The following is a 24,318-nucleotide window of genomic DNA, read 5'->3' as shown; positions in this document are numbered from 1 at the left end:
GGTAGGCACGTCCGCAAAGGGAACAGCCCACCCTGTGGCCCTGCGGCAGGCGGGAGCCCTCAGAGAGGGGCAGTGGAGAGGTTGGAGGCAGGAGGAGCAGGAGACCCAGGACAACAAGAAGAGGCTGGACAGGTAGGGAGGAGGGACCAGACTGTAAATGTGGGCCCAGCGGGAAAGCCATTGCAAGAGTCCAGGCGGGTGACTGAGTGAGCAAGCGGGCAAAGTCCAGAACGAGGGTAGTGAAGACGCACAGACACACTTCTGGGAGTGAAGTGGACTCAACATGGAGAGCAGTGAGGCAGCAAAGGCAGAAGGGGACTCAGGGAAGGTATACGGCGATGGGCAGATAGATGCAGCACCCAGGTGAGGGGGACTCGGCATTCTGTCTCAGCAGCTAGGTGGTTAACAAAGGCAACAAACTGTGGGGAAGGTAAATTTGGGATGTTGTACTAAAAGGCCCTTTGAGGCCTCCCAGTGCAGGGGCTGAGGGGAGAATTCATTACACAGGTCAGGAATTCAAGAGGGAGGGCCCATCAGGCGATACAAATGCAGGTGACATTGGGGTCACAAGAGAGGTGGAAGCCAAGAGACGCAGTCCAAGCCCCAGGTGTCACACCGAGCTCACTCACGGCACTCAGTTCACATCTCAACGGAATTTAGAGAAACAGGATTGGAGATGTGGGTGTCAGACGGCTCAGCCCAAGGCTCACTGGCCCTCACCACGGTGGCAGGAAGTAAATGACGCAAGTGCAAAGACACCCCACCCAGGAGGTGGTCCCAGGACATGGGCCCTGTGACAGCACCAGGTCAGGCTTTCAGCAGGGGCTTTACCCTGAGAGGTACAAAATCTGCAGACACTGCCTAGGGAACACTCAGTGGAAGTGGTGTTTCAAGTCTTTGCATTCCATACATGTATGTTATGTGCGCCCTTTGTCTCTCGGCTTAAAAGAATCCTAAACTGTTAGAGTAAATTCAGTAAGAAGTAAAAATTAAAGCAATGATCATTCCTATGTGTTTTAGTTCATCTAAACATTGATCAAGTTCACAGAGTGTTACTGGGTCCTCCACAGCCCATGATACCAGTGACGTGGATTATCCTACCTGCCATGGTTTGCTACCTTTCCTCCAATAAAATGCAAAGGAGAGCAAATGGCATTGGCATCTGAATCCTGCTCCCAAACAGGAGGATTTCCAGAGAAGAGTGAATCAGCTGGTTATATAACAGAACCAAGTCCATTGTAGTATANCCATACATGTATGTTACGTGCGCCCTTTGTCTCTCGGCTTAAAAGAATCCTAAACTGTTAGAGTAAATTCAGTAAGAAGTAAAAATTAAAGCAATGATCATTCCTATGTGTTTTAGTTCATCTAAACATTGATCAAGTTCACAGAGTGTTACTGGGTCCTCCACAGCCCATGATACCAGTGACGTGGATTATCCTACCTGCCATGGTTTGCTACCTTTCCTCCAATAAAATGCAAAGGAGAGCAAATGGCATTGGCATCTGAATCCTGCTCCCAAACAGGAGGATTTCCAGAGAAGAGTGAATCAGCTGGTTATATAACAGAACCAAGTCCATTGTAGGACGTGGCCTCTGGACACGGTCTCCTGTGTTCTACAAATCCACACTGCTTAGAAGACATCTTTGATCCTGACTTTCTGCCCATCAGAACCTTATTTTCAAGGGAAAGGCAGACCCAGGAGATCTGGAATTCCTTCCAGGTTTCTGAGCTTTCTTGGCTTCACCTGAGGACAGAGCCCACGGCAGCCCCCAGCAGGGCCGCCCATGGGATTGTGTCGGTGGTATTCCAGCAGCGCGGCTTTCATAGACCGGGGTCTGGGTGTGGATAAGCGACACCCACGCCCCACCCGCCACAAACCCCGGGTTGAACTCTTCCCCCTTTGGGGCTGCGTCTGGTTAGAGATACCGTCCCCCACTCCCCACCGCCACAAACTCTGGGTTGAACTCTCCCCAGTTTGGGGCTACATCTGTACCCTCAGGAGGTAGGAAACCAAGGTGAGGGGAAATAGAGGTAAAGAGATGAGTAAAGGAGTGAACATCAATCAGTTCTTTTGTTGAAGCCATAGTTAATGATTAACAGATCATCACTGCTTTAATTTCTTAACCTTTTGTCTGTCTTGGAAAGGAAAATACAAGTTATCTTTAGAGAAGCTTCTTTTGTCAACAGTGGCTGCTATTTTAAGACTCAAAAAAAGTAGGAGAAATCGGACAAAGACATTCTTTATTTCTTTTCCTTCCAAAGTGTATTAGGTGTAAGTAAACATATGACTTACCTTAGAAAGACAACCGATGCAAAATAAGTTTATTTGCAGAAGCGCCTGCTACTAAGTCTCAAAGCACATATCCGCAAATGGTTTCCTATCCGAGATCGATTACAGCCTTTGTTTGAACTTGCTTGTTGAAGGTTTACATATTACAGTTCTTGTTGTAGATGATGTAATGAGAAAACCAGGAAGCCGACCAGCACAAATGGCTGATATATTGACATTTGGCTTTTTTTTTTTTTTAATCTCACATTATGAAATCTTCTCTCACAAAATCCAAAGTGACTATCCAAATTTTGAACAGCTTACTCGCAACAACATACACACCTTCACAAGTGCTGAATGATTCCAAGGAGGGAAGAAAGGCTCCTTTTGCTTGTCATTTTATTTACAGGAGATGTGTCTGCACAGGGGAGGAAAAAAAGTTCTTTTTGCTTTTAGAGATGGACATAGATTTCCAAGCCATTTGGCTCAAGAGATAGTTTAAATAGGAATGAATTTAATATACCTTTAATTCTCTGAAATAAGAGAACTCCAGCTGAGGTTTGGTCCAGGGCAAAGTCTGTTCTCGACACTGAAGAAAATCTATCACATTAATCCCAGCGGCTCAGAGTCCAAAGCTGCGTGAACAGAATGCTCGAGGGTAGGTTCTCACACAGAAGAACGCTTTGAAAGAAACTTTAAAAACAAAATGACTGTTCAGAGAATACCAGGCCTTGTGTGGAATCATGCAGCACTTAAGGAAAGATAGAAATAATTATGCTTGAGAAACATAGCTAATTAAAAGTAACTCAGTGCATAAAAGGAAAAGAAAACCATAGAATAACTTCTCTGCTCCAGTGTAAATGTGAGATGCCACATAATGAAATAGTAGGATTTTTTTTTTATTTCATTTCACACTGGCATAAAAAAGATGGAGAGGAAAATTATATTGCCAGAAAATGCCAGGATAGATTTGCTAAAGATGTTATCATGGACTGTGTTTAAAACAAAAATCTAATTGCTGTAATGTATCATACCTCTAGTTATTAAAACCATGCTAATTTAAAGATTTTAATTATTTGCCACTTTTCCACATTGTGACTTTTCATAGAAGATACTACAAAAATTTCTGGTTCTGTCTGCCTTTGTACAATTTTTTTAGGAGCTCCTAAGTAAAATTAACATGCTTTTAACATATAATTGTGTTTACATCAGTAATAAACATTCCTTGTGTTTTTCTTTTAGTGTGTTCAATGAAATATCTGGAACTGCTTTATAATTGCTGAGCCTCATATGTGAGAGCACAGGCTGCTGAATTGTAATTCCCCGTACACACAACTAGCCTTATAAAGAACACCCTTTCCTTTGGATTGGAGAGAAGAGTCTTTTAATGATAGGAGAAATTTCAAAGGAAAGATTCCCCTGATTTTGGCATGAATTTGCTGCTTGGTCTTGAGAAACAGACTCACAAGATAGTCATTGAGGCAACACTGCGCTTTGAAAGCAAACATTAGGGGACGCCTGGGTGGCTCAGTCGGTTAAGCATCCGACATTGGCTCAGGTCATGATCTCATGGGTTCGTGAGTTGGGACCCCGCGTCAGGCTCTGTGCTGACAGCTAGCTCAGAGCCTCGAGGCTGCTTCGGATTCTGTGTCTCCCTCTCTCTCTGACCCTCCCCTGCTCGCGCTGTCTATCTCTCAGAAATAAATAAAAACATTAAAAATTTAAAAAAAGAGAAGAAAGCAAACATTAAATACCTCTTGGGCCGATTGAAAAAAAGTTGGGGATAGACAAGGTATCATATAGTACAAAAGAAAAAACTACTCCCGAAGCCAACATAGCCACTCTCGGAGAAAAGGTGGAGGGAAATAGCCAAAGGTGAAATCATTTCTCTGCTGTGGATATAGGAGGCCTTGGGAAATAGAGCCCATTTCAGTGAAATGGGTGGGCTGCAGCAAATTGTCTTCACCTTGAGAGAAACATGGTGGTCTGACTTGGTTTTTATGTGCCTCGTAAGAGCACACTCAGGTCTTCTATAGCAAAGAATTCATGGGAGTAGCATTATGATTTAATACTATATGTATTTATTAAAATATGACATAATTTCAAAGCAGAAGAAAAAAATGTATAAAATGAGTTCCCTAAATCACAGGTCAGCACCATATCCAGACCAAACCTATGATATTCAGTGAGATCATAGATTCCGGTGTCTAGAAACCAGAGCTTTAAGGAGCTTTGAACTCCTAACCCTTTGATGGGAAAATTAAAATTAAACTCGCTCGCCTGAAGTCACAGAGCCGTTACGAGCCCCCACAGCTGCTCAGTTGTAGGCAGTTGTACTCCATTCCTTCCTGACCGCTTTCCCCTCCTCCTCCAGGAACTTGCTCCTGTGAAAGTGGCTTCCTAGCACTCTTCCTCCCCAGCCCCATACCCAGTGCCTTATGCTCTCTGCCTGCCAAGTAATCATGTGTTCTTTTTGCAGGTGCAAAGTTCCCCATTAAGTGGACGGCCCCCGAAGCAGCCCTGTACGGGAGGTTCACCATCAAGTCTGACGTATGGTCTTTTGGAATCTTACTCACAGAGCTGGTCACCAAAGGAAGAGTGCCATACCCAGGTAAGAGCTGGCAGCAATGGGCCTCCAATTGGGTGCTCTCCTAGCACCACTTGGGGACACTTCTCAGTTTGCCTTCAAAGCCCCATCCTCAGCTTTCCACTGAGCATGAGTTTAAAGAACATGGACAGGTACTGAGCCAGGGAAAAGCAGAATCGGGAGCCACCGCAGACGTCACACAGGCAACAGCTACCATGCATTGTATGCCAGGAGTCATGTGACCAGCAGCCAGGATGAGGGCTTCGATCCATCCCGGTGCATGGGGTCCCTCCTGTCTCAGTAGCAGGGTGCACCTGTGGCCCCAGGAGCAGAAATGTGGCTGGCAGAAGCTCAACCCAAATAAGGGTTTGCAGACACTTCCAGGAAAGAGACGTGCTCTTTGATTACGCTGTAGCATTGACCCATGGAGTGAACCAGGCAGGAAGAATACCAGGACCTCTTCTCTCTGCAGGCCCTGGGCCCAGATGGCCGTAGAGAGCAGAGGCACGTGCGGGACACAGGTCAGGGGCCACTTGCTGCCCAGTTCCCAACAGTCAAAATATCCCCTAGAGAAGCAAGCGTAACGTAAAGAAGCTGGAGATTCTCAGGTCCCAGAATTTTTCTGGATTATCAGCTTCATGCTTCTCAAAGAAACCACACATTTAGGCTATCCACACTTTCATTAATTTCGACAGATGGTGACGTAAAGGACACTCGTGCCATTTCACCTCCACGCTTTAGTGGTTATATTACAGCACACGGACAATCTGCTTTCTGAAATGTTAAGGACATATTTTTCAGTTACTGTTGAGCGAAGAAAGAACGTTAACTCCCCCTCATTCCCTGCCTAAGAAAGGAGCTTAAAAAAAAAAAAAAAAGATCCCTGATGGAACCGATAGTGGAGATTAATGAGGAATTGAGGTCTTTTGCAAATCCTGGGTTTGTAATTCTATCTTTGCAGTCAGAGGAGACAGCGAGGGCAGATTAATTTGTGATCCCTTTGTTCGTTTTTTATGATTATTTCTGGTCATCTTCAGAGAATGCAGAGAAGCAAAGAGGATGTCTTTGCAGGTTGGCATGGCCTTGAGACTCCTCGGAGAGCCGGGCTGGCGCAGAGACAAAATGGACAGAATTCCGTGTCTGTGAAGCGCCAGCCCCAGGCCTTTCCAGACGCGGGTGGGAGTCGGTCCTCCCGCTGCGGGGGCGGCTCCTCCCAGCATGCACCAGTGGGCAGGCTCTCCAGGAGAGCCAAGCCCTGTGCAAGAGGGGGCTTCCCGCTAGGGGCCCGGGGCGCAGCAGGGCTGTTTTTGAGTTGCTTCCCGAGGGGGGAAATGTGCAGGTCTTGGGATTTTGAAGACAAAAAGGCATCTTTTTTTTTTTTTTGCCTGAATTTTGAACTCCTTTCTCCCTGAATCCCCCAGGTTTATGGTCAGCCAGTGTGTTGAATGCAACAAAGGGGAAAAGGTTAATGTTGTTTTGCATTTCTGTAAAGGCTTTCGTTTCAGCGATACAAAGCCGCTTTTTGTTTCTCAGGGTTGCACACAGAAGCAGAGACAAAGGGGCAGGGGCTGGGGCCTCGGGGAAGGCAGGCAGGTGTGTGCTTCTGAGGGAGAGGCTTTTACCAAGTTTGGTTCTAGCATAAAGGAAACGGCCTTATTTGAGAACTCAGACTGGGGTTCATTCATTCAGCCCAGCGCCAGCGTCGGTGAGTGTGAGCTGCGCCAGGCATCTTGCTCTACCTGGGAATTAAGTACAAGTAAGACCTTGCCATCTCAGGCAGCTGATTAAACCCTTCCCTGAGCGAGGCACTGTTTCGATTGCCTGGGATAGAACCATGAGCAAATACACAAACGTGGTCCCTGCACTCATGGAATTCCCAGTCAGAGAGATAAAATACGCATCAAATCCAGGAAGAACATCAGTCTTTTCTGTTCCTCACTTATTATTAGAGGAAATCATCCTCAAGTAGAGGGGATTACTTGGATTTACTCCTTGTCGGTCTCGAATCTTAATTCTGATAATGAGGTCAGGGGGCACCATTCCCCCAGAATCCTGTGAGCATGCCAAAGGAGTTTGAAATGAGAACTACATACTTTATTATGTATATCTGTACTCTGAGGAGATGCTGGCACAGATGAGGACGGGTTGTGTCTGGGAAGCTTCATGGAGAAGAAGGCAAGCAGGGTTTCCTCCTCAAGTCAAGGAAGAGGGGAGAAGGTTCCAGACAAGAACCTTGGCAAGCGGGAAGGCAGCAAAGCCTGGGACAATGGTGCTTGTTCAGGGAGCCGCAGGATAAGGAATTTGAGGGCCATGACACGAAGCCTGGAGGTGCTGCTGCAAAAGCCCACCGTGAGGGCCTCATGTGCTACCACAGGGAGGCCCTGGGGCCTGGCTGGCTGGCCCAGCGCCCAGGGGAGCTTTGTCAGCAGGCGAGTGACATGAGCTACCCCTCACTCCCAAACAGCCACAAGAGATTGTTCCCAGGCCTGTTCCTAGTTGTGGGTGCTTCTTGGGGTTTTTTTTTTTTTCTTGTTTTTTAACATAGTTATAGTCCTATTTAATTGGACTTCTGTATCTTACAGTAAACTCTTCTTGAGGAGAGGCTTTTACAGAGGAATTCCAATTACAGGATTATTACCTTAATGAAGGGTAACAGTTCCTAAGGCACAGCATCATTAAACTTCATCCAGATGTCACTGTGAAAGGAAGGAGCTTCCTGTCCACATCCCCAGTGCTGGTGTGGCCGAGTCCGTCAGTGTGTGCCGAGGGATGGCTTCTCTGCCACACCCAGTCCTTGGGCCTGTCGGTGGGACCCCAGGACAGAGTCCCAGTCCCTGTCCCCCACGCCTTCTACGCGGACATCGCGATGTAGAAATTTCGCAGTTGGCTACAGTATATTTTTAAGCAACTCCTTTTTCAAGAACAGTAGGTGGCGGTATTTTTCTGAATTCTTTCATACCTGAGAATGACCTTCTATCACCTTCACACAGAGGAAAGGTGCTTGGGCTGCAATATGAGGATGGAGGTCAGGGGAGGGGAGGGGACTTATCCATGGGTTCATAAAGCTTTGCAGGCATATTTGCCCAGCATGAGAGAAGTTCCAGAAGTGAGAATCAGAGAAGGAGCTTAGAATGGAGTATGTGAGGTGTGACCACATGAAGAGCAGAAGGGTTGTGGAGACAATGAAACATGGGCCTCCTGGTCGGTTAGCTAGTTCTGCAAAAGGAATGGATTAAAAGGAAGGGAAGAAGGACAGTCTCTAATTGAACGACAGCCTTGGAGCCAAAGAAGAAAATACTGAAGTGTGACACCGAGATTAACAGGGAGGTAGTGGAAAGGAGTCGCACCCACCGCCCTCTCCGACAAAGGTTGCTTCCGAGATTTGCCACAGATTTGCGCTCAGTTGCAAGGAACCACTCGGTTTTGCAGGTTCCCTGGGACCCTGGGAGCAGCCTGACCTGAATGCATTCTAGGCCCAGCGATATGACTTGCTCTTCTGTGAGCCAAGGCGCACAGCCATTCTTTGCATCAAGATTGGAATGCATTTTGTACCGATGGATTGCTTATGTGAGAAATGAAAACATGCACATACAAGGAGTTTTCTGGGGTTGATGCATAAAACCAGAGCTCTGCATTTTAACCCATCACGTCACCTTCAAAACTTCCTTACAGCCTTCTTTTCCTCTTTGCCTCCACTACCCTGTGTCAGGCTGTCATCCACTCTGCAGTAACCTCTTCATGGGACTTCCTGTTTCAGTTTCTCCTCCCCTCCACCCATTCTATCACTGTCACCACCGGTTGTTATCCTAGAAAACAGAGACCCGCTTATCTTACTCTCCCAGTTAAAGATGCCTGTGGCTTCCCTTCACCTTCCGGAGAAACTCCAGAAGACTTAGCTTTGCATAGTCCTTAATAACCCTTTCCTGGGGGGAAGGGAGGAGGGGGGGGCAGAATCTCCCTGACTCATCCCACATTTATTGAGCACCTACTGTATGCCAGGAACTGTTCACACACCAGGCGTACAGCACTCAGCCCACAGACAGAAACTCATGCCCTCACGAGTGTTTATTCTTCTTGGAAGAGAGAGACAATGAACCAAGATAATAAGCAAACTATGTTCAGTATTGGCTGGGTAGTAATAAGTAGGGAGAAAAATAAAACAGGGAAGGGGGTGGAGGGTGGCCTCTGGGGAAAGGCCTAGAAGGAAGCAAGGATAGCCAGGTAGCTGTCTGTCAGGGAGTCTTTCTTCAGAGGATCCCAGAGACAGCGAGGCCCTGAAAACAGAAAGGAGGCCAGTGTGGCTGGAGCAGAGGGAATGGAAGGTCTGAGAGGCCCCCAGGTAGATCAGATGGGCCTTCCTAGGTACTTAGTAGGACTTTAACTTTCACCATTAGTGAGATGGGGAGTCACCAAGGGGCTTGAGCAGGAGTGACGTGATCTGACATAAGTTCTCTCTTGCCGGCCCGGCCCTTCCCCCTGAGCTACTCCTGTGACATGTGAGTTGCTCTTCTTGGCTTTACTGCCTGCCTCAGAATCCTTCAAAGCCCAACCTAAACATCACCTCCACTGTGTAGCTTTCTTCATGCCCACACCAAGTGGCTCGCCCCTTCTGCTCACTTCCATGACACCTGGTATGTCTCTATCAATGCCCCTGTCCATGTGTCTGTATTTCACAGCAGCTCTGAGCTGTGAGGGGACAGGAGCTCCTTTATATGTTGCCAGTGCTCGGCAGTGTCTCCCCATAGTAGACTCTCAGTGTGTGTCAGCTCGTGGATCGATGGATGGGTGGGTGGATGGATGGATGGATAGATGGATTGATCAGTGGATAAATGGATGGATCTATCAATGGATTGATTGATGGATGGATCGATGGGTAGATAGATAGGATAGCAAAAAAAAAAAAAACAGATTATGCCTATGAGGTTTTTGAAACAAGATTTTTTAGTTTGGCTGATGGCCTTTAAAGCCTTTCAACTCCGTTCCATCATCTCCACACATAAATATAGCATGTATTGTCCCAGCCGTGAGATAGCCTCTGTCCTCAAAGTTGTTCTGGGAAATTGACACTGTGGTCAGTTGAAACACCATGTTCCACCCTGTTCTAGGCAGAATGTCCTGGCCTTCCTGTGCCCTGGCTCATAACTGAGCACCTGCTTTGTGAGTTTGGCAGGATCTAGCAAAGCATGATCGTTCTCTGAAGCACATCACATTTGTCCGTGCATTTGGAGCACTTTCAAATCTTTTAAGTCAGTGACAGCTGCCTGGCTTTCATGAATATATCCAGCCACCTGACAATGACTCGAAGAGGCAAGGGAAATTAGTGAAACTAGACGCCACCGTCCTTAGAGAACTGGAAATCCTGCCCTTCTCCCTCCTCCGCCCCACTCAGATGCCCTGAATCGTCGGCATACATCCCTTAGTGTTCAGCAGCCCATTTTCATCACCTGCACTTAGTATTCCTGCTGTGCTCAGCACACCAGACAGAGCAGAGTTTTCTTGGGGTAGGAAGTGATTAGACTCTCCAGCAGGAAAATGGGAAGTAGAATGGAACCTCTCTTGTCAGCCAAGGGTGCTTTGTCCTCTGCCCTCCCTGCCCCCAACCCCAGTCCCCAGGGCTTCTCCTTTCAGCCCATGACGTCCCCCCAGGGAGGGAATCCTGCCTGGACCGCCCAGGAGTCATGTTGCCACCTTTCCTTACAAGGTTTCCCTCGGCCAGCCACACTGGCCAGGGAAGAAGGGAGGGGAGGAAAATGCAAGCGGAGAGGGCAGCCAGAGAGGAACTTTCCACTCCTGAGTCCTGCGTTCTGCTGCCCTTTGTTTCAGCTGTGTTACCATGGCCTTCCCAATGGACACCCTCACCCGCTTCCTCACTTCTTTTCTGGGACAAGAGAGTTCTTCTCAGCACCACGCGATCAACTTTAAATAACTATCATGTATTATGGCACCCGAGCAGCTGTCGTTTCTGTGTTTACTAATATAGCAGACTTAATAAAAACAGCTGCCCCGGGGCACCTGGGTGGCTCGGTAGGTTAAGCATCCAACTTCAGCTCAGGTCATGATCTCCTGGTTCGTGAGTTTGAGCCCCACATTGGGCTCTCTGCTGTCAGCGTGGAGCCCACTTCAGATCCTCTGTCCCCTTCTCCCTCTACCCCTCCCCAGCTTGTGCTTGCCGTCTCTCTCTTTCTCTCTCTCAAATATAAACATTTTTTAAAAATAAAATAAATAAATAAATAAATAAATAATAAAAACAGCTGCCCTGAGGTTATCTGGTAAAAATGGGGCAAGAGAAACATAACTACTCATCATGGTGCCTTCTCAGAGTCATTCCTTTATTTTCATCTATGCTCTTTGATCAGCATCTGTCTGCCCGAAATTTGTACTTTGATCCTTCACCAGACCTAATGTGACACATCCCAATTGTCGCCCAGTGAGACAGCCAGAGCACGTGACAGTCTGGTAGCACAAGCTCATGCTGAGCGAGCGCCATTAATGTAGCCCTCCTTCCCCTGGTGCTCGCACAGCGCTGCTCTACAGACACAGATGAGTAAACAGAAGGAGCTTTTATGGGGTTTATGCAGAGAAGCAAGGGAGCCTCTGACGAAGGCCTTATGCACAATAGAGCATACTGTCCTTTGAATGGAAAGCTCAGTTTGCAAAAGTAATCTTGATGTCTGATAACCTAACATTATCCCCATTGTTACAAGTGCTTGATTTTTCCATGGCCCCAAAATCCAGGTTCTTGCAACCCATAGTCAAATCCAGATGCAGCCTTGATCTGATAACAGCGAAAATCCCTGACTATGAGGAGATGGCCCCTCCGAGATCCATGTTAGGAAGCTGCACAAATGGGAAGCCATAAAGCAAAACACTCTTCTGCCATAGAAGACCATTTTTGGTCTTTTTTTTTTTTTTTTTTTCCGAACAGCTGAAAGCACAGTGCATGTTGAAATGTTTTGTTGACAGATGAAACTGAGGCTCAGGGGACGTCAGGTCCTGTGCTGAGAGACCCCGGGAGAGGATGCAGAGTGAGAAGTAGTGCAGTGGCTCTGCCAGGGAAAATGAGGGGTTTTTTTCCTTCTCTAAAGAACCTAGAAGAAAAGAGGGAAGGGAAGCTCTACTGAGTTAATATGTAGCTCAGAGGAGAGGAATAGGAAAGTTTAAAAGAAGAGGAGGGAGAAAGTCAACAAAGAGAGAAGGGAAAGAAAACACACACACACACACACACACACACACACACATGAAAATCCGATAGTGAGAGTCAGAAGCTTGACCCTGATTCGGAAACGAGGAGGAAGCCAGCAAAATGATTTAGAAAGGACAATACAGCCCTAATGACAGGAAGTGAGTACAGTCCACTTGGCTGGAGAGTCTCAGCGGTAGTGTTTTGGGCAGACCGACTGGAAACGATGCTCTCTCCGTGACCGTGTCTGCAAGCCCAAAACCCGTGGTGACAGGAGGCCCCATGGAGGATCTGGGGAAGAGGAATCACAGCAGCCCCCATAGGTTTTCGTGGACTGAGGACCATTAATAGGTGCCCTGTGAGAGTGACCTGTGAAAATGGCCCATTTTCCCACCCAGTGAGGGGACAGTCAGGGGCCACACAGCGTGGGCAGAAGAGGACAGGGTTGAGGCAGAGCCAGCTGCCCGCCCAGAGTCTCAGCGGTAGTGCTGAGGTCCTCCCCTGATATAGAGGACTGGGAAGCAGGGCACACACCTGGCTTCGCTTTGTGACTGTGGCACCTCCCACAGTCGGCCACGACTGGCGGCGACGACCACCCGCATGCTGGAAAGTGTCTGTATGGCAGCTCCTACCCGGAAACGTGGAGGCCCAAACTGTTGATGACCACATTTCCCTAAAACATGCCCATACGCCATGCTTTAAAGCTCTGTCTTTTCCTCTGCTAGCATTCTCCCCGCTGAAAAGGGAGAAAAAAGAAAAACATTCCCAAGCACCGCCGCCTCTCCCCCCGCCCCCCGTCTGCTTCCTCCATAGGAAGTATGGTAACAGGACTCTTCTCTTCCCGTGTCCCTGTGTCCCTCCAGACTCTCCTCTGGCCACCCTGGCACTCAAGCCTGTGTTAACCCCTTCCCAGTCCCTGCCCTTTAGCTCCCAGGTACTAGGTAAAGCCAGTGTCTTGGAAAAGTGCCTAAAAGAGGGGGAAGTAATAAATTGCTTTTTTTTTTTTTTTTGGTAACAAAAGTATGAAACCATCTAAAAAGAAAAATGTGAAATAGGCTCATCTTTGTAGTAGTATATAGAGTAAAATCCATTTTTGCTTTAAAAAAAAGAAAAAAGAAATTCTTGAAATGATTTTTCAAAATTATTCTTATAGCTAAGGATGCTATTTTTTTTTTTAATATGAACACAGTCCACTCAAGCCGGCAGTTGTTTATAGAGTAGAAACTAGCCTAAGCCTTGCTGGGCGGGCAGCTCTCGATTGTGCAGGGTTGTGAAGGTGCCCTCCGCAGGCCAGCCATGTGGGCTCTGGCTTATGGATGGTTGGAAAAGAGCCGAGCCTGCTCTCACGGTCATTGTCAGCCGAGTGTATTGTCTTGTTTCCCACTTTTCTGGCAAAGCTGTCATTGGTATGTTTTGGTTTGGCCCAGTGTATGGAATTGGTTACATATGGTCCCCACGCTTTGAGAGGCTGGGGGAAAGAAGGCAGAGGAGGAGCAGGCATGTGACCCATGGCGGGTCTGCTGGCGGCCTGCGTGGGTCCCCTGGCTACAGCCGCCCGGGAAGCAGGCTGTCTCGGGGGATGCCACACGTGTAGGGTCAAGTTGCTCTATCTGCTGTGTCTGGGACTTGGGCAGAGCACTGGAAAAATAGGCCTGACCCAAGTGGCCAATTAAACTTTCCATTGGCAGAGATTGGATTAAGAGTTTTAAAAAATACGTGAAATCTTTCCATTTGAGTAATTTGTTTTTTAATGAAATGAAACATTTACTGACATAAACTCCACAGAGCAGGAGGGGAATGATTAATTAAACTGTGGTGCCATTTTGGACGGTCTCGATGTAAGAATAAAGCATTAGAAGCTGTTTGGGGCTGGGGTGTGGGGGATAATGAACTCCAAAGGGGGCCTGTCAGGCCTTCTGAGGTTCAGACCTTCTGTCTGTCTTTCCCTCCAGTTCCTATAGGCTGCTAGCAGGGACAGAGACAAGGGGGCATTTCTGCAGGTTCAGGTCATATGGCTTCTGAGAGATTCTGAAACCAAGGACTGTAGTAAAACACAGAGCAGACAGAGGCTTTAGGGAATGCCAGCCCTCACAAGTGATCACGCTCTCTCCCTCACCTTTCTGGACTGGGATGTACTTGCTCTTGCTGCCGTCGCACGGGCCAGAGGCTCCAGCCACAGCTCTCGGGCCCGGGTGTGCTTCAGAATCAGACTTTTTTTAAAAAAAGAACAAGCATACAGTGCATGGACCCTACGTTATATAACATCCTAGGAGAGTCTGAAGCAGAAGCCCGTACTCAAATACAGTCTTATTTCTATAGCCATGTGTTTGAATAAACAAAAATGGTGAGTAGCCTCAGGTTTTATGGGCAGAAAGAGGTCAGTTCAGATCAGTTTTGCTGCCAAGTGAGTCACCAGCGCTTCTGGTGCGCAGAGCTTGTGGGGTTTGGGGATAGTGGGTAAGGAAGTGCTGTGCCCTTCCCCATTTGTCCAGAGCACTGCAGGACGTCCTCCTGGCAGCAGCATGCTTTTCCCTCGCTTCCAGCTTCCCACCCCATCCCGAATTTTCAGAATGAGTTTTCAGCAGTTGGAGGAGGGTTTAAGCCAATTAGCTGCAGAGCCGACCAAATACCCAACTGAAGAGGGCACCTGTGAAATCAGGCATGGCGTGGAGGCAGGGGCCCCACACTGGTTCATTAAACCTCTTGCACCAAACGGGGGGGGAATCACTCCCAAAATGTGAGCAAAGTTATGTGAGAATAATTAAATAGAAGGCCTATTTCAACACAGTAGGAATAATATATGGATTTTATCATAAGTTACAGTGGTAGAGAATAAGAAAGCATCCTCAAAGGGCTTGTACAGGCATGTGACTGACAGGGCCGTGGCTGGCGGCCATGGGGGCCAGGATAAACCCAGTTCCAAAAGCAACAACAAAACAAGAAGAATGGCAGCAGAGCCCAGAAGTCGGGACAAGGTTGCGCCCTGGGCCCAGCTCCTCCAGAATTAAAGGGAGCTGCCGCATGTGTATGCTGCGGTCTTCTAGTTACACCCCTGAGACAGGGGAAAAAAATCTAGGTTTCTGCATGGCTTGAAATCAGGTTGTGTTTTTAAAAACAAACAAACAAACAAACCAGGTCAGAAGTTGGAAAGGATTCCAGATTAGACTTGGGGCCACGAAGCAGCCAAAACATACACGCGCTTGGCGGGCAATGGCAGAATGCAATATGGCAGGAAAAGGAAGGAAAACTAGAGAATAGTGTCTGGCAGTGATTGGAGTGGGGTCACGGCACTCCCCCGGCCCCACGTACGGTATTTCCTGCTCTGTCAAGAAGGCCAGCGTGCAGGGAGGCTGTGTCTTCCAGAAGGGTTAGCAGGTCTCCCCAACTGTCTCCTGTTTGTCTGTGCAGCCTGAGCTTGCAACATTAGGCAGCTCCCCCAGAGGGTCACAAAGGTCTCAAATGATAGATGGCCTGTCCAAGGTCATCAGTAAACACAGCCCCCAGAGGCGCCCTGTCTCCCCATCAAAGTCACCAACCCCAGGGCACCTTGGGGTCACCAGGCTAGACAGTCCCCAGCCATCCCGACATGATGGCCGATGTCGGCTGGTAGTGCAGCAGAAGCTTGCCAGGGCACAAGCAAAACGAAGTTCTGAAGTTCGGAAGTGGAGCTTAGCGATGCTATCAACATGGACAGCGTGTTTCTCATTCCATGGATTTCTTTCTCTTTGTTTCATTCATATTTTTTTATCAGTTTCACAGAATTGTAATTTACATTCAACCATTTTAGGAGTACAGTGAGTTTTGACAAACTGGTCCCACCACCGCACACAGGATATAGAAGGGGAGTTGGTAGATTATGGTCTGTGGGCCAAATCCAACTCCCACCTGTTTTTTGTTTTGTGTCTTTTTTTTTTTTTAATATTTTTTTTTTAATTTATTTCTAGGAGAGAGAGAGAGAGACAGCGTGAGCAGGGGAGGGTCAGAGAGAGAGGGAGACACAGACTCCGAAATAGGCTCCAGGTTCTGAGCTGGCAGTCAGCACAGAGCCCGACGCGGGGCTCGAACCCACGAACCGCGAGATCATGACCTAAGCGAAAGTCGGACGCTTAACCGACTAAACCACCCAGGCGCCCCTGTTTCGTGTGTCTTTAAAGGGCTATTAAGAAAAATAATCTGCGGCAGAAATCGCATGCAGCCCACCAAGCCTCAGACATTTGCTATCTGGCCTTTACAGCCGTAGATTGCTGAGCCCGGAAACCGAACGTTTCCATCACCCCTCAGGGTGCCCTGCAGCCCCTTTGCAGACATTCCCCTCCCCTTCCCTCTGGCAACCACCGATCTGCTTTCTGTCACTGTAGCTTTGCTTTTACTAGAACTTCACATAAACGAGATCATACAGTATGTTGCCTTTTGTGTCTGGCTCCTTTCACTCACAAGGGTTTTGAGCGTCATCGTCCGGGTTTTTGCATGTAGCAGTAGCACGTTCCTTGTTTACTTCTGAGTGGCGCGGTGCCCCGTTGAGGGCAGCGTTTAACCCTCGACACGTTTTGAACCCGGTGCAGGCTCAAGGTAGAAGGAAGGGGAGCGGCGGGGCCAGCGGGGCGGGCGGCAGTGGCCCACACTCACCGCCTTGTCTTGCAGGCATGAACAACCGGGAGGTGCTGGAGCAGGTGGAGCGCGGCTATAGGATGCCCTGCCCGCAGGACTGCCCCATCTCTCTCCACGAGCTCATGATCCACTGCTGGAAAAAGGACCCGGAGGAACGGCCCACTTTCGAGTACTTGCAGGGCTTCCTGGAAGACTACTTCACCGCCACAGAGCCCCAGTATCAACCCGGTGAAAACCTGTGAGACCTGGGTCTGCAGAGAGAGGCCTTATCCAAGAGGCTTCCCCGCCCCCTCCCCATTAGCTTTCAGTTCCGTAGCCAGCTGCTGCTCGAGCAGTGAGAGCCGTCCTGGATCAGATTGCATGTGACTCTGAAGCTGACGAACTTCCATGGCCCTCATTAATGACACTTGTCCCCAAATCCGAACCTCCTCTGTGAAGCATACGAGACAGAACCTTGTTATTTCTCAGACTTTGGAAAATGCATTGTATTGATGTTATGTAAAAGGCCAAACCTCTGTTCAGTGTAAATAGTTACTCCAGTGCCAACAATCCTAGTGCTTTCCTTTTTTTAAAAATGCAAATCCTATGTGATTTTAACTGTCTTCACCTGATTCAACTAAAAAAAAAAAGTATTATTTTCCAAAAGTGGCCTCTTTGTCTAAAACAATAAAATTTTTTTTCATGTTTTAACAAAAACCAATCAGGACAGGTGTTTGGGTTTTTTTTCTTTTTTATGAATATGAATATATATAATATATCTGTCCCTGTACGTACACCACGTGGGTGCTAATGTGGAGGCCATGGCCAACCTGGGCCGTAAAGCCTCGGGACCCAGGGTGAGGATTTTACTGCCAGATCAGTGTAAAAGCACTGCTATAACTGCAAGCCAGTGGCCCACCTCCCTTTTGGCTTTTGCAACGCATGATCCTTATTTTTCTTCTTCTTCTTTAATTTAGATCGCACTTTTTTGGTTCATGACTGTACCTGTAGACGGCTGCTACTTTGACTCTTTTCAAAAGCAACTCCAGAGCTGGATTCACACGTTCTGTTTCCAGTATTTGCTTTGACTCAACTGCGATTCGTTCTTGAAACCTGAAAAGCATACTTAAGCAAGCCAGCGGCCAGTACTATCAGGGGAATTGGAAGGTGGATACCACACATACTTCTTGTACAAAAAGACGAATGCTGAAATGTTTCAAACTTTTTTTTTTTCATTTAATAAACCTTGTAACCACATTTAAATGGTCTAAAACCCATAGCGTTTATAGTCATGGCCACCTGCTAAACTTTCTCATGCAACTAAAACTTGTGAGGGTGAGGGTTGTACATTTCCCATTGTAAAATAAGTGTTTTAAACATCGTGTACTGCTAATGAAATGACTTTCTAAATGTCCAAGAACTCTCCAGTGGAATAACTATGCACTACTTTACATTTCATGGGGATGCACCAAAAAAAAAAAAAAAGAAAAGAAAAAAAAGTACTACATTTTTAGTTGCTGTTTGTACCAACCTTGAATTACATGTTTAACAACAACAAATCAAAAAACCTATTTCTATTAAGTTTTTAATACTGGGTAGCGACTCTGAAATCTTAATTCCTTTTTTGTTATGATTTATTTGTGAGTTTACATTTTTAAATTGTTTAACTTTCTTAATTTAGTAATTAAAAAGAGAGCATTTTACATTTGAATTTTTTTTTTGTTTATTTGTTTAAATCATGGAAGGGACTCTAGCAGTGACACAGCCGCCCCACGCCGGGTGGCAAGGAGCTACCTGGGGAATGTAACCATCATGCAGTGATTTCCGAATGACAGAAACATTCAGAACACCAAGCGGGGCCTCCCCCCACCCCAGAAGGGCTAGGCTGCTGTCTAGCTGGCTCAGAGGATCATTAGAGCAAGATTAAGCATACTTGAACATTTTAATCTACCAGACCTTTTCACTAACTGGAATTTTCTGTCTCCTACTTGTAGGAGAAAGACCATTTCAAGAAGAAGCGTTGTTCCCCTTGAGTCAGTACATGTCTTTCCCAGTGGCCCTCTACCTCCGTAAGCATGTCACCAAGCGGGGAAGCAACGTGGCATAGTAGTAGGGGCAGTGGGTAGACCGCGCCAACTGTCCAGGCTCGGCACTCGTCCAGCTGTGGGACCGTGAGCAGCCATCTGGCCCTTCTGTTTAGGGACCTGAATGCAGAAACGAGGGGGTCACATGAGATTTGCGGTTGGTTCCTACAGATCTAAGATCCTGTGATTCGAAGATCGCTGCTGTCGTGTGGAATTATACAAGCAGGAGAGTTTTCTTGCTGAAATGACCTTGCTAGTTAGAAAGCGTTTCCAACATTTAAAACATAAAAAGAAATAAAACAAAGGGATTTTCTGGTTAACCAAGTCTTTATGGTATTGGTGTTGGTATTGATGCAATTTGCTAAATTGATAAAAAAATTTCTAAGATCTACAATTACCATCACATTACTGGGCAATTTATTAACATGGTCTAGATATTTTTAAAGATAACTTTGTTTTTAATCTTCACATCCCACTTGGTTGAATAATTTGCAGGTTATTCTCTGGAGGATTGTTGTGTATGTTTTTGATCCAGTCATTAAAAAAAAAAAACAAAAAAACAAAACCAAAAAAGCTATAACCTGCTTTAAACAGAGATTCTTCAAGAAAAAACTTCAAGCCAAAGTATAGCCTTCAATTCATCAATTGAGTTTGTTGTGGATTCTCGCCTATGAAGCAAAACCAAAGAACTGGGTTGGCCACACTGTGACTGCTCTGAAACATTTTGTATAGGGTTGCAGTCAAAACGCAAAAACGTAACGAGAAATCAGAGGTGTTTTCAGGTTCCTTCTCCCTAACAGTAATGTGCTACCTGGAGTTACTCCTGAGGTAGACCAGTCCAGGCAAATAAAACTACATCAATTCCCAATGCATGCCAAGAAGCCTGTGTCCCTCACAAGTTGTGGAAGTTTGGAGTGAGGAACCTGAATCCACTAACCAGAAAGCTCTCTTTTTCAGAATGAAAAATATAGACGTACCTCAGAAACGGTGCAGGTTCTGTCCCCAGACCCTCTCAATAAAGCAAATCTCTCAATAAAGCAAGTCAAATGATTGTTTTGACTTCCCAGCACCTATAGAAGTTATGTTTACACCATACTATTCTGTGAAATGTGCAATAGCATGTGTAAAACCATGTACATAACTTTCATTTAAAAATACTTTATTACTAAAACAAAATGCTAATCATCATCTGAGCTTTCAGTGAGCTGTAGTAACTGATCGCAGATCATCCTAACGAATAGAATAATAATGAAAAAGTTTGAAATCCAGCGAGAATTACCAAAGTGACAAGAGACACGTGAAGTGTGTCTGAAGCCAATGCTGTTGGAAAAAATGGCACCAACAGACTCGGGCGGTGCACGGTTGCTGCAAACCTCTGGTCTGTAAAAGACACTGTCTCAGCGAAGCGCAATGAAATGAGGTATGCCTGGGTCTTGAAAGGTACCATAGCAGCAAGTGCCGGTGAAGTTTTTTGTCTTTAGTTACCTGGTAGTGAAGAAGCACTCGCTCTGCTCCCTTGGGAGAGCTGGCGTCTGGCATTGCTGGGCTGCAGAGGGGAACCTCCTAATGCACTATTTCTTTTTACTTTCTTAAAAGCAAATAATAGAGCTACTGGAGAAGAATTTTGACAAAGCTCAGACACCGTAAATGTGACAAAACGATTTCCGTTCAGAGGCGCTCGCCCCAGCTCACACTCTCTGAGATGCTTTGTTCACGGTGCACGGATGGGCTGGGAGGGCCAGCGAGCCAGCAGTGGATGCAGGGCCTCCTGCGTGTTAGGGTATCACTGTGTAGACCAAAGCTAATGATGCATTTGGCTCTGACTTGGCCATGCAAGAAAGGTGTTTGGGGACCCAGGCAGTTCCCAAGAAAAGTTAAGGGTACTCATAAACCCTCAGATACAGCCACATTACTGAAGATTTTCTGACAAGTGCCCTAGGGTGTTTACCTGCCATGAGAAAGACAAGTATCCTCCTGTGGCTAAATCTTGGCACCAGAGGATTTTTCCGGTAGCATTGGAGCCGCAAAATTTTATCTGAAATTTCCTATGGGACCTTAAGAATGTATACTGAACTAATTGGAATGGTTCTTTCATGAGTCTTGAAAGAAGGTAAGGTTTTCAACAGGAAGCAGAGAGTACGTCCTGCATTTAGGATGTCATCTGCTCTTCCATCAGCGCTCAGGACGAGAGCCTCGCTTGACAGAATAGGCATTTCCTAACAAGTTATATTTGGATAAAACAGTGTTTGGTCAATTTGTTCCCGAAATGTATTTTAATAGGTTTAGATGGCTATGGAGGCTTTCTACCACTATATCCTCTACTGTTGGGATTCAGTTAGACTGTCCAGAATATTTGCTGGAAGGAAGAAAGGGTGGGAGAGGAGGGGAAAAGAAGGACAGAAAAAAATAATCTGGAGGCAGGGGAAAGGAAGCTCAAAGATGTTTCATTCTACAAATGATATTGTGGGTTACGGAGTTAACGAGCAAGTGCCAGTAACATACGTTTATTTAATTCTCAAAAATAGATTACAACTACAGAGAAGAAAATACTGAAAAATGTATCTATCTTGAGTATCTTTGAAATATCCAATAAACCTTCGTAATTAATAGATACCTACATCCCCAGAAACGTTTTGTAATAAACTCCTAAATCATGCCTCATTCTTTCTGAACATGCAAAACATTCGGATCCCATGGAGGTGGGGGAAGATATGCCTTGATTTTTAAAATTCTGAGGACTGAAAATAAGTGTTTTCCCAGCTTGGCAGGGACTATTCTAAGGGGAATGTGATCAGGGAGAAACTACTGCTCCCCCAGCAGCCAGAACACTGTGCTCCTTTCAAGAACACTTACAACTTTTCTAATAATGTGCTATATGATATGACTCTTCTTTTAATGCGTCTTCCCTGCCAGACTGTGAGCTCCTTGGGAACGGTATTCTCCTTGCACCAAGAGCAATGATGAGCTGATGGTAGATGTTGGATGGATGGATGGTGGCTAAGTGGGTGATGCCGTCTAGTTGGGGCAAATGGCTGACCTACAAATGACACACTGATCCAGGACCATGCAGAGCACACCAGGATCTACTGTGAGCTACCTGAGGCACTAGCCCTTCCCTCCCTCTTCAAATATGTGGTCACCAATCTTCAATATATGGCTTAAAGATCTAGTCTATAGCCCGAAGTGAACCCCACTAGTGCTCCCCAAACCTCTCCCCAGAACTCACCCCAACACTAATGGAAATAAACGTGTACGCCCTGGGACTGGGGCCTTCAAGGCCTCATTCTAACTTTGTGCTTATATGAAAATTTTATATTCTCCCTAAGATATCCATTTTGTGGTCAAATGCTCTACCACTGATCTATACCCCCACACCTAAGATATTCATTTTGTGTCTTCACATGAAATTATTTTCCCAGACCTTCAGGTTGTGCGCCGTTAGCTGGACTACAGCTTCTAGGACTCCTGGCACACCTGTGCATGACCCATGGAGCACCTGTGCCCTGCTTGAGACCCGCAGCATGAAGATATTGCCCAGAAAATATTACTATTAACATAAAAATAATGTATTTGGGAGAGGTAACATTAACCCCCCATTAATATGTATTCTCTTATCTGATTCCCTTTTCTCTCCCAGTAAATAACAGCCCCCTAATTGAGAATGGGACAGAAGACAAGAGGGTTTGATAGTGGTAAGAGGAAAACCATCCAGAGCTACCATGAAGTAAAAGTCTGGTCGAGCAAGCCAGCCGGTCCAAGATGGCAGCAGATGGGAGTAAACAGAATGGAGACGTTGGACAAGGAGGAAGAAACCAGAACTGGGATGAGAAGAGTCCTTTGCCAAGGCTGTTCAAGGTAGTGGGATAATAGTAGATATGACTCTGGATCTATATAAGGACTTAACATTCATTCCTTCTCCAAACATTTGTTGAGTGCTTGTTACGGGCTAGACCCTGTACTTAGCACTAGAAAGTCAGAGACAGTTAATATTCCCAGTCCAATGAAGATGGAGACCCGTGAAAGATACTTACAGTAAGCTCTCTACAGGGTGACTCTGTGGCTCAGGAGGTAGAGCGTGTGACTCTTGATCTCAGGGTTGTGAGTTTGAGCCCCACATTGGGAATAGGGTTTATTTTTTTTTAAGTGTAAAAAAATAATGAAAGATTTAAAAAAAACAATAAGGTCTCTGCAGGTGATAGCAAAAGAGTGCTATCCAACCCAGAATGGGGAGTGCAAGGAAAGCTTCCTGGAGGAGGTAATGTCTGAACTCAATCTTAAAGGACAAGTAGAAACACATCATATATTGTTTAATGGTAGGGCCAGTGTTTTTTGCCCTTAGATATGTTTCCTTTTGATTCCCAGCCTCCATTAGGGGCTAGCATTTGCTTTAGATATAGTAGGTGCTCGGCAAATGCATCTAAATGAAGAAAAACCAAACCAAAGAAAATCTAAATCGATAATCAATCCCTCTCCCTCACCCTCTCTCTCTCTCTCTCTCTCACACACACACACACACACACACATACACACACACACACACACAACTATATAGGTACAGCGGTTATTCCAATCACTGAGCTGCTAACAAGATAATACCATAAAAGGTCAGAGAGAAAGGCTTTGGGCAGATTGTTGGCTTCAGTGTCCTGACTGGAATGATGCAGTAGTTTGCAATATATTTACAGAGTATGAGAATAAAAGAATTGCAGGAGAGGCTTGTAATAACTCCTTCCCACCTCTCTTAATAGCAATGAGTAGGGGGTTTTCTCCCATTTGTGAACCCACTGTCATTCTTTCCTCTCCTTCCACTTGTTCGGCTATTTTGCTTGAATCATCATGCAGTATGTAAACTCATGAAAGAAGATATATATGAGGAGTTGCAAGATGTTTTTCTGGTTGTTTTGTTTTGGAATTTTTTTCCCTTTGGTTAATTGTCAAGGGCCTGCAGTGTAATAATCAATGAGTAGCTAATTAGAAGCAGGAGAGAATGAAATGAGATTAGTGTTTTTTAATGAAAACTGTACATGTAATACTGTGGGGAAGTATTACCAAACAGCAAGAGATTTCTTCTTTTTTTTTTTTTCTTTTTCTTTTTCATTTTTTCTTTTTGGTGTGCATTTACAAAAGGGTTCACTTAAAGCCGGTCATACACTAAACCCAGGTCTGTGAATCCTTTCATTTTAGACTCTTCCTGAGGGATGAGCACTGGAAGACATGAGGGAAGCAGAGCCTCGCGAGATGGCTCGGGAACCCAAACCACCATAATGGAGCCGGAAGTCTGTCAATTCCCAGGGAACAGTGAGGAAATGGTAAGCAAATGGCAGCAGTTGCCTCGAGAATTAGGGAATGAATAACAATGCTTTCTGGTAAATTAACCATATTACATTGTGCACAGTAAAGTGATGGGAAAAACCCTGTTTTAAAAAATGGAATAATAATTTGCCCACATCATTTATGTAAAATGCATAATTTTCCTACTTCAATGGACTTTAGTTTGATTTAAAATATGAACAGCTCCAACACTGTTCACCAGTGCGTAATTTTGGAGGTAATTGGGAAGGGAGAGGAATCAGACGGTAATCAGCGCGATCCTGTGTGAGCCACTTCA

General features: G+C 46.0%; 1 protein-coding gene across 3 annotated transcripts in view; it reads left to right on the top strand.

Annotated features, from left to right (window-relative positions):
- Window positions 1-18,006, top strand: part of FYN (FYN proto-oncogene, Src family tyrosine kinase) — a 186,759-nt gene extending 168,753 nt beyond the window's left edge. For all 3 annotated transcript variants that reach the window (XM_077779965.1, XM_077779964.1, XM_077779963.1), the window contains 2 exons: window positions 4,752-4,883; window positions 16,681-18,006. In XM_077779965.1, coding sequence (XP_077636091.1) covers window positions 4,752-4,883; window positions 16,681-16,889 — 341 coding nt within the window. In that variant the 3' untranslated portion in view covers window positions 16,890-18,006. The remainder of the gene's footprint in view (window positions 1-4,751; window positions 4,884-16,680) is intronic.
- Window positions 18,007-24,318: the final 6,312 nt, after the last annotated feature.

The sequence above is a fragment of the Crocuta crocuta genome, unplaced genomic scaffold, assembly GCF_008692635.1.
Source record: "Crocuta crocuta isolate KB4526 unplaced genomic scaffold, BGI_CrCroc_1.0 scaffold147, whole genome shotgun sequence".
In the NCBI taxonomy this organism is placed as follows: domain Eukaryota; kingdom Metazoa; phylum Chordata; class Mammalia; order Carnivora; family Hyaenidae; genus Crocuta; species Crocuta crocuta.
The sequence above is the reverse complement of the archived record's forward strand: the minus strand, read 5'-3'. Positions and strand labels throughout refer to the sequence as shown.